Raw genomic sequence first — 10803 nt, forward strand, 5'->3', positions numbered from 1 at the left:
TTGGTCCTGTCATTCGTGGATGCAACGGGTAACTGATGTCAGAACATCAGTTACAGTATACAGTGTGCCGACTGTGGGTCACTGAAAGTGGAACTTTCATGGTGATGGACATGGCATCGTGAGGTGCTTACAGGAGCCTTTCACACTTTATCAGGGTTTAGGAGCAGTCGAGTCGAGATGGAGATGTCTTTATACATCTTGATAGTACGATCAGAGAATGCTTGATTGCATTGAATGGATGTATTGCCACTGGCAGAATTTGAAGATGTAATTGACTTGCACCCCTAATTTCTTTCACACACTAAGGAATAATGGAGACGCGCAAGTATAGACCTCTGTGAATACCATGTGAAAGATAAGATTATATAAGCAATAACTTAATTGAAAAAAGTTACACAGTATGACTTTAAATGGTTAAGATGTATGACGACACCGGACCATGTCTTCAGATTTCAAGCAGTTAATGTCAAAGGAAACCCACACACATTAAATAAAAATAAATAAAATCATTACAGTTTATTGCTAGTGATTCCAGTGTTTAGCAGCTCATTGCATGTTTGACATTGTCAACTAACTCACAAAAAAGTTGTTTTTTGGTGAGTTAATTGTTTGATGTATAAGTGTACCTGCTTTGCTTGTCTGCCAGAGAGGCTTAGAATGAATATTTCAAGGGTTCTCATCACTACTGTACAGGCCTTTGCCAATGCCCTGCTCGCCCAAGCAGCCAACAGAGTGGACTGTGACTGAAAGCTGAGGGCTTTGGAAGACCCAGAAATCCAGCAGGGGGCCGATTGCTCAGAGCACTTCTGACCGAAAAGCGGGTTCTTTGCACAGCTTGCTCACACAGCTCGGAGATGAAACCGAATGCCTGATGGTCTATCTTTTCATGAGAAAAAAGGCAATTCATAAATTATTCACTCTACTGGGCTAACACAGACAAAAGGCGGGTATAGCACAAATATTACTTGAGGAGGTAATAAACGCTTTTTAATCAACTTTGTCTATCAACCAAATGAGTGAAAATGTAATCCGATGAATAATTAACAGATTAACAAAGAAAAGCTAAAAATAACTAGATCCAAGAAGCCACATGGAAAATAATTAGATGTGCTGTTCACATGTCGTCGTGAGATTGAGCTCACACCTTTCAACATTGTGTTGGCGCAGGAGCAATCATTCGTATCCGTTATGTTCCCAATAGATATTGCACTGGCATCACAGTGCTATAGCTTTATGCCTGAAAGACAGCATACAATGTGCACACATTGTGCACAGCAAAATTCACTGTGTTCATCTATGGACCAAACCTTTTTAGGTTCATTTCTACACTCCCAGCATTTCACTGTGAAATTATACTGTATTAAGTACAGCAGTACTCTTTTATTTATTTATAAATATGTATATTCTTTGACCTGTTTATTTAATTGATATCGTTTCCATGCTTGAACCACAAGTGCCACAAGTGTGCTTTTGCTGCAAGTGTTTTTGTTGTCGGTTGGTTGGTTTTATACCTCCAAGGTATTCCAGTGCCTCTATAGAGTATCTGTGAGAGAAGAAATGTGTCAGTGTTTGTTATCCACTTCCATGGGCCTGTGGGGACCAATGATCCCCCCCCTTTGTTGCTCTGGTGTGTGTGTGTGTGTGTGTGTGTGTGTGTGTGTGTGTGTGTGTGTGTGTGTGTGTGTGTGTGTGTGTGTGTGTGTGTGTGTGTGTGTGTGTGTGTGTGTGTGTGTGTGTGTGTGTGTGTGTGTGTGTGTGTGTGTGTGTGTGTGTGTGTGTGTGTGTGTGTGTGTGTGTGTGTGTGTGTGCGCGCCTCAAGTCTCTGTGGGCTTCTTATGCTTTTGCCTTTGTGAAGACGGAAAGATGCTTGTTAGAGTCCTACAAAACATGTCCTTATGAATGAACATATTGAGCCATAAGAAAGTGTGTTTTTCAAGGATGTGTATTTTTGATTCGATGTGCATGTTTATGTGTGAGCCTAATGCAGTTATCTACCCTTAGGGTACTTTTTATTTGTTTGTCCTCTGTCCTTCGGTATCACATTCTGGACAGTGTGTCCATGACCACTGCATTCAATCCTGACTTCATCCCTTATATAAGGGAACGGAAGGAATGACGGCATGAACACGCAGTATTGCATGTTTATCCAACTGTCTACAAGTCGTGCTAAAACACACATTTCAATGTCCCAAAGCATTGTGGGCTCCATCTTGCGCCACCCTTATCCCTTATCCCTAAACTTATTTGCCATTTTTTACTATTTTGAAAATCTAGCCGATCTACATCTACACGTTGTGAGCTTGTAGATCAGCTATTTGAACTATTTTAAAATGTTTTTTAAAATAGTAAAAAATGGTAAATACGTTTACGGATAAGAGGTGGCGCAAGATATAGCCCATGTTACATTTATGAGGTAACTGATGATTGATTTTCATTCATTTCAATATGGTACGAAAATCTACTTTAAACTAGCCTGAGATGGATCGTCCAACATAGTAAACTTTGTCTTCCTTGGTTTATAGCTAAAGTTATGTTATCGTTGAGTTTTAGTGCAGCTAAAAGTGTGGATCGATGTGAAGTGTCAGGCTGAATATCTGTCAGGGCAGCAGATCATTTTACGGTTGGTTTAAGTTAAGAATTAAACAAAACAAAACAGGAAAATAGGGTAAATAAATAAAATTGTGGTTAACAACTTTCAATAGTTCACCTGGTGTTACATATCTGTCTAATCACGTGACTTTTATACACGGTACTGTACAGTATATACAGAACTGATTGTAGTGACTACGCAGTTTCGGTGCATAGGAATACACCAACATGTTGCATGTTAATTCCCTTGCTCGTTGCATGTGTAGTGGAGCATTGTTTTAGAATCACTCTAAAGCATTGGCACTGCATACTGCAGAGCTGAAGTGCCTGGAAATCTGTGTATTTCTTTAATCCTGAACAGAACATTTTGAAATGAGAGTGCCAGGCATTGAAAATGAGCCAGATTTAGCTAAATTGCGTTTGATACTGCCACAGTTCTACCAACCCTTTTTAAAAACCACATGTCAGACTCATTCATAGCATGTAGCCTACAACAAGCGTGTGTTCATTGCTGAGATCTAATATATTGTTGCTGTCATGCAAAAAAGACGTATTTAGCTATTAGTGTAGATTTTCGTCCTACACAAACATTAAATTCCCCTTGACAATGAATGGAGAATTACGTCATATGTGTCTGAGCAAATCGACATGTTACGTCATGATGATGTACGATGATAAGAGCGCCCCTCATTTCACACAGGTGTGATTTTTGAATCCGCATTTAGTTTATACTGCGTCGTTGAAAGTGTTTGAAAGTGGTTACGTCTCTCTGTGGGTTTCAAAATGATTAACAAGAGCTTGTGACTAAATCATATTGCATTGTACCCATAGGAACGAAAGGTTTTGGACATACAAGTTTCCTCCCAGCCCCAGGCAGTGACGATATGAAGGCCTTGTGTTGTGGTTTGATGATGACATTGATTCATCGCATACAGAATGGCATTAATACACACAGACAGACTCAATATATTTTAATTTATTGGAGGCTAACTGCATGGTCTCGAGTCATTGGCTGCACAGACTTGACCTGAATTCAACTCCAAAGTCATGGGAGTTCTGGGTACAAGTATTATAATGGTGGTTGTGAAGACGAAGTGATGAACCCACATCTATACTACCAGTACTTATAAGTACTGTAATATAGTAATATAGTATGTCATGTTCAATATATAAGTGATGGTCATTCCCTTTCTTCCTCACATGTATTGTGTACACACCCACACACAACATGGCCATTAACTGCATGTAAACACTTTTCCTTCTTCCTGCTTCGTTCGCACATGGCTGTCACAAGCAGTTTGTCTACGATGGACACTTATACACTCCTCTGTTCGTTATATTGATTTGTGCTTACACAAGCATTAGCACTCTCTTAGAATGAGAGGCATGTCTTCACTCAAACGTAGAGAGACACACACACACACACACACACACACACACACACACACACACACACACACACACACACACACACACACACTTAGTCACTCTCTTTCACTTGCTATTTGGTCGGTCTTACACACACCCACACACACACACACACACACACACACACACACACACACACACACACACACACACACAAACATAAGTCTGGCCGAGCAAGCTGGCGGATCCTTATAAATGTTGGAATCGGAGCGTATAGCCACTGATGTATTCATTCAGTGTGTGTGATTTAATGAGGCCTGGTCTGTCCCGTCATAAATCACATTAATAATGTGAGGTTCCCATTGATTTTTCAGCTATCAAAGTGCATTATTTGATATCTGCAGCCTTTATTTCTGATTTAATGCACCACAGACACGCGCCAAAGAACTCACAACCCATCTTTTTCCAGTTTTCTTTTTTTTAGAAGTCTTTATTCATTCGTGTAGAAAAAAGACAAAAGACCAATAAAAGGAGTAACGTTCTGCGCCCCACTTGTTCGATTTATACATGAGAGTGTTTTCATTATCACTTCAGAGATAATAAGAGCGGCGTTTTAAAGGAAAGTGTTTTTTCTAAACAGAATAGAAGGAAGGCCTCAGTGCTCTTTCAAAACAAGGGTGGGGTGAGGGGCAGACGTCTTGATATTAGTGGTGGACAGTAGAACAGATAGGGAAAGAGAGCTATTCAACGTCAGAGTGGATCTCAACACTTAACAGTCTCCAACATAATACACCCCTCCTCCCCCCGCACACCTTGGTAGTGGTACTGCTTCATTGATATCATTCTTTATACATTTGTATTCTTCTTCTCTCTATACCTGCACCTTTTTATCTTTGCTTTCTGAGTTCTATTAACAAGGCCAGGGACAGACTGTCAGAAAGCCATGGCCTCCTTTCTTTTGCTGTGTGTGTGTGTGTGTGTGTGTGTGTGTGTGTGTGTGTGTGTGTGTGTGTGTGTGTGTGTGTGTGTGTGTGTGTGTGTGTGTGTGTGTGTGTGTGTGTGTGTGTGTGTGTGTGTGTGTGTGTGTGTGTGTGTGTGTGTGTGTGTGTGTGTGTGTGTGTGTGTGTTCTGCACAGTGTTGTGGTCCAGCTGTGATCCCTGATAACTGAACGGTATCTAAGTCAACCTATATGGAACCCGAGAGCAGGTCCTGAGTTAAATTAAGTACTTTATCTTATAATGTTCAAAGGATGCACTGGATCCTTTTAAAACAAATCTATTGAGTGGTTTAAAGTCACAAAATGACAATATGCATCACTGCAACTTTTACTGCTTCTGCTTAAATGTCCAAATTTAACGTGCCTTGGTTGTTACTTAAACTCCTCGTTATGTGATTTTTTTCCCCCCACCACACACATTCTACAGTATAAATCAAAGGTTATGACTTATGAAGCAGCTGTAACAGACGTCGCACATTAAACAGACTAGACCAGGCTAGTTTTCAAGCCCACGAAAAATCTGCTGCTGTTTAAATTAATTATGGGTTCATTACGTTACGCCAGCCTGCGGAATAATGCAAATGACTTTTTGCATGATGAGATCATTTGTAGCTATAATTTGCAACAGTAAGCTTATCATAAAACCAGGTGCAAAGGAAATTGGCAACATAGTATTCTTTTCTTTTTGTAATTCTGAATGCTAAGGAAAAAAAAGGATGAGGGTGTTTAATTTCCCCCTTAACGCCAGTCGTTTCTCCTTCGGACTCGGTAATAATTCTGTGTTGTGGTACAGTAGCATTCTCTGATTGTCTTGCCATGCCGTAGGTAGGCTACTGTCAGGTACAGCATGTCACACATCGCAGGGACTACATTTTGATCAAGATGCATTATATTTTAAGTGTAGACTAGCAAAAAAAAGAAAGAACAAAAAAACATAAAGATCACAACCATTCGTCATTTGATAGAATCGTTCCACCAAGGATGTATGTGTCATGTGTGCAGTCTATTTTCTCCCCAGGCTTTTCCTGAGGGCATGTAGTGGTTCTGCTACAGGTAAAGATCACAGGCAAATCCTCAGTGTTCATTTAACTCTTAAATGAATACTGAGGATTTTTACTGTTCAATCATCCCAATTGTTGCCTCTCCCCCCCGTTCCCCAGGGGAACCCTCCCACCAGTCTCGGTAAGACACCCCCCCCCCCCCCCCCCCTATATTCCTTTTGTCTGCCTCCATACTCCTCGCTGTCGCATCTATCATCTCCCCTATTCTCACTTCATGTTTTTCTCCTATTCTCCCTTCGTGCCCCGCGCTCTGCTTTCAGCCAACCCGACATCTCTCACAGAAGGTTCTCCATCCTCCTGTTATTATCTCCCTTCAACTATCCATCCATCCATCCATTCATTCATTCATCCATTCATCCATCCATCCATTCATCCATCCATCCATCCATCCATCCATTCATCCATCCATTCATCCATCCATCCATCCATTCATCCAACCATCCATCCAACCAACCAACCATCCATCCAACCAACCATCCATCCAACCAACCAACCATCCATCCAACCAACCAACCATTCATCCAACCATCCATCCAACCAACCAACCAACCAACCATCCATCCATCCATCCATCCATCCAACCAACCCTCTCTACCAGTACCTACCCCATTCCCTCCCCCCCAATCATTAGTCTCCCGTGCTCCACGTGGTCTGTCTGCGTCTACCGTCAGGACTGTTATCACTGCTGTCAGCTCCCTTGGCGAAAACAAAGTCGTCCTCTGCTCACGGCTCCACAAGAGAAATAAGAAGGAGAGAGCCTTGACCAAAAAAAACAAACAAAAAAAACGAGGTGGGCGGGGGCAGAGGAAAGGAGAGGCCTGCAGTAGCAACACATTTTTTTCATGTCAGTCATCATGATACATTGTCATCTGCGCAACCACCAATTTCTCACTCTCTCTCTTTATCTATACAGCACAGAGTACACAGAAGGGAGATATGAGAGCTATCTCTATACACATGGACTGCCTTTTCTTTTTATTATAAATATATCCCCCGCTAATTCAGCTAAGCCTAGTATATTAACCTCAAATAAGTTACCGTGTATTATTATGAGCTCAGAAGAATGATAGGTTTTGAAGAGAATTTGTGAAATATTGTAAAGAGAGAAAAAGTAATCATTTATAACCATAAGTAGCATTGAAACACAGGTCTACTATATAATATAATATACCCAGAGCGGTTACAAGTGACTTATGCCACTAAGTGTCGATGTCCAGTCACCGTAGCCGAATCCAGTCTTTTCTACACAGCAAACCAATCAAAATCGATCCAGCAGAGGCACAGAGGGTACTTTGGAAACCAAGGATAAAGTGGCCGTTGGCCTGGCGCTCGTTAGCCATAGAAATGGTGCCTGACATTGGCAGCCAAAGGCGTGAGTCTGAGTGCCATCACGTGTAGGCATAGTCTATGTCGGGGATGCCGCCCTCCCGGTAACCACGGTTGGTGCCATAACCAACGTGGTGGTGGCCACTGCTTTGGCTCAGAATAGTGCCATTGAGGGTGCCGGCGCCATGGCCGCTCCGGTAGGTCCCGTTGGCGTGGGCAGAGGATGAGGACGAGGAAGGGAAGATGGTGTGGATGTAGGTGACGTCTTCCAGCTTGGGCTGCAGCGCCTGTTGGGCCATGGCTGTCATCTGGAAGCCCGAGGGAGGCGCCCGGATCTCCAGAATGGAAGTGTCCTTCTTGGTGCCCGACTCCACGTAGTCGTCGTAATGCTTGGCCCCGCGACCTCTGCCGTACGAGCCCGAGTCTCCCGACATGTAGCCCACCCTCTGTCCATACCAGCAGAAGATGCCAAAGATCAGCAGCAAGCTGACCAATGCCGTGGCTCCCCCGATGATCCCCGCCAAAGGCAGGACGGTCAACTCTGTGTCCTGCCCCTCCTTGTTCGAGCCCTCGCCGCCTCCGCTGGTCGTGGCCTCTCCGGTCTCGATCTGAGCGCAGGCAGGAGCCGAGTCCTTACTGTCTGTGTCTAAACTGCCTGAGTGAGAGGAGCCTGCGGCGGTACCCTCAACGTCCTGTTTCAGTGGCAGTAGGCAGATGAGGTAGTGCGAACTCGGGGTGAGCTGCGTCAGGAGATACTGCTGCCTCTCCCCCGGTACTAAGGTCTCTGTGATAGAGCCGAGGGCGGCGCTGCTTCCCAGCCTGAGCCATGACAGGCGGAAGGAGGGCGCCGGCCGTGGGCACAGCCAGGTAACCAGAACACTGTCTGCGGAAAGAGGCTTCACAGTCAGCTCCAGTGCCTCCCCAGATATCTGTCCACCTTCTCCTGGAGGCAAGGGCATCACCAGGCCTGGCCGCATGGCCCTCAGGGTGAAGAGAGAACCTTGGGTAGGGGGGAAGAGGGGGCTAGTGGTGCTGCTGCCACGGGGGCCTAGAGCCACCACTCCTCCTCTACCTTTCTCGGCTTGGTTTCCCCCAACCCCGATTCCAGTCCCAGCAGGGGGGCCCTCACATTGCTCCATAAGTGCGGTGAGGTCTCTCAGAGGCTGTCCACGTACAGCCTCAGGGCCCTGGCAGGTCAGTCCCCTGACGGTAACAGCTGCCCCCCGGCTGTGGAGCCAAGCGTGGAGCCAGCGCAGGTTGCAACCGCAGTACCAAGGGTTCCCCCGGAGCAGAAGTAGCTCCAGGCTCTCCATATCCTTTAATAGGCCCCGAGGGAGGGTGGTCAGATTGTTGCCTGACAGGTCCAGTCTCTGCAGCCGCCGCATCCCATCGAATGCCCCTCTCGGCACGTGAGTCATGCCGTTGTCCTGCAAATGGAGCTTCACGAGGTGCGCCGAAGGTAGGTTGACGGGCGGGGCCTGCAGGGCATTGCGGACCAATGAGAGCTCGGTCAGGTTGGCGAGACGCGAGAAGGTGTCGTCTGCAATGCGCGTGTTGGCCAGCAGGTTTCCGTCTAGCACCAGGCGTCGGAGAGAGGAGAGCCCACGGAAGGCGTGAGTGGGGATGGTGCTGATGCGGTTGTCGTCAAGCCGCAGCTCTTCCAGGGATGCTGGCAGGCCTGCCGGGATGCTGGACAGGTGGTTCCGCGAGAGAAACAGTAGACGCAGCCGCGGGGTCCCAGAAAACGCTCGCTCCTGGATGCTAACCGTTGATATGGAATTATCATCCAGGTGCAAACGTTCTAGCAACGGTAGCTTGGCCAGGGAGGAGCGCGGTAACGTTCGTATGTTATTGTCCTGCAAATGAAGCTCCCTTAACGACGGCGGGAGGTGTAAAGGAAATTCATCCAACTGGTTAGCATACAGGTAAACGACACGAATGGAGTTGCTACGTTCCAGCGAAGGAGGCAGGCCAGCGTTGCTCAGCCGGTTGCTCTGCAAGTAGAGGATGGCAGCCATCAACGGCAATGGAGGAATCATGCTGAGGCCGCGGTCGTTGCAATAGACAAACCCCTCGTCACAGCGGCACACCGACGGGCACACGGCGCCCTCCTCCCCTTCGCCCGTCTCCATGGCAATGGCCGCCGCTGCCAGTTCCAGTACCTCGGCCAGTAAGGTGAGGCACAGGAGGAGCAGGAATAGCCAATCGCGAAGCTCGGCAAGACTCTCCGCTGCCATTGCGTTCTGCGGCTTCTGTAGGAGAAAGACAGGAAGGAGAGAAATCGAGTCAAACCAAGAACAAAATATGTGGCTCACTGGTTCTAAGATGCAAGGGAGGGAGGGATTCATCACATTAATGAGAGAGAAAGAGCTTTCACAGGAAGATGGAGCTTTTGAGTGAAATTTAGTTACAGCAGAGTGGACCACACATACATATTACTCCATTTTAAAATGTTTTATTTTACGCCAGCTGCTACTTCTCTTTCTCTTCCATTTGAAGTTATTGAATCATCGGGCATACGTTAGAAGTGGGTGTTGGGTATTACATGGGTCCATTTGACCATGTAGAAGAGAAATGGAGGGATAGAAGAGAGAGAGAGAGAGAGAGGGCGTGTGAGTGAGTGAGTGGGCGAGTGAGATTACGAGAGTCAGAGGGAGCAATGGGGACAGAGAGATGGAAAAATTGGACAGTGGCAGTTGGAGGGAGATACAATAAGAGGAGGAAATTTTGTGAGGAGATTAAATGACCCAGAGTGAGTGACATGAAACTAAAATGGAGAAAAAGAGGCATCAAAGAGCCAAATCTGATGAATTGCCTGCAGTGCTAGGCTTGAAGACAACAGTGACAGTGAACTCATTCCAACTGCCCTGCAACTTACCGTCCAAATGAAACCACCCCCTTAACCTTTTTCAAATATATTAGCACAAGCACAACCTCCTGTGTAGTTAATTTAAACCATTGGTTCTCAAAGTGCAGTCCGGGGACCCCCAGGAGTCCATGGGGAGGATCCAGGTGGTCCCCAGCTAAAGTAGTTAATGTAGCGTTACAATCATTTTAACCACTTTTTCCATTTATATGTTGGCTATTCAAAAACAGCAGATCTTAAAGCATACAGCGCGTCACTTTTTGCCGCACTTGCGAGCTTGTACATCTGCAATTTTTCTTAAATACAAATAAAAAGTTGAATTATTTTGTAATTGTTTTAACATAAATCTTCTCTTATGGGGGCCCCTGGGACAAAACCTTTTCAGACAGGGGTCCGTGGCCAAATACATAGACGAAAATGTGCATGTGAAAATGTCTGTGATCTTGAACAAAATACACTGACATGCATGAGACACAAACTCATGAGGCACAAACACACACCAGAAAATGAACAGTGTGTGTACTGTACACATGCATGGGCAAAGCGTTCACATACACAGTGAGTTACTGTACACATGCATGGGCAAAGCGTTCAC

At 45.4% G+C, this 10803-nt stretch overlaps 2 protein-coding genes across 3 annotated transcripts in view; one reads left to right on the forward strand and one right to left on the reverse strand.

Annotated features, from left to right (window-relative positions):
• macrod1 (mono-ADP ribosylhydrolase 1) overlaps positions 1–10803 on the forward strand; it is a 157261-nt gene that overhangs the window by 17815 nt on the left and 128643 nt on the right. The gene's annotated exons all lie outside the window — the stretch shown is intronic.
• flrt1b (fibronectin leucine rich transmembrane protein 1b) lies at positions 7405–9579 on the reverse strand (the record flags this gene model as incomplete). Its single annotated transcript, XM_079509764.1, has 1 exon — positions 7405–9579. One exon carries the CDS (start codon positions 9577–9579, stop codon positions 7405–7407), a length of 2175 nt encoding a protein of 724 aa, XP_079365890.1.

This window comes from Electrona antarctica, assembly GCF_951216825.1.
Source record: "Electrona antarctica genome assembly, chromosome: 1".
Taxonomy (NCBI): domain Eukaryota; kingdom Metazoa; phylum Chordata; class Actinopteri; order Myctophiformes; family Myctophidae; genus Electrona; species Electrona antarctica.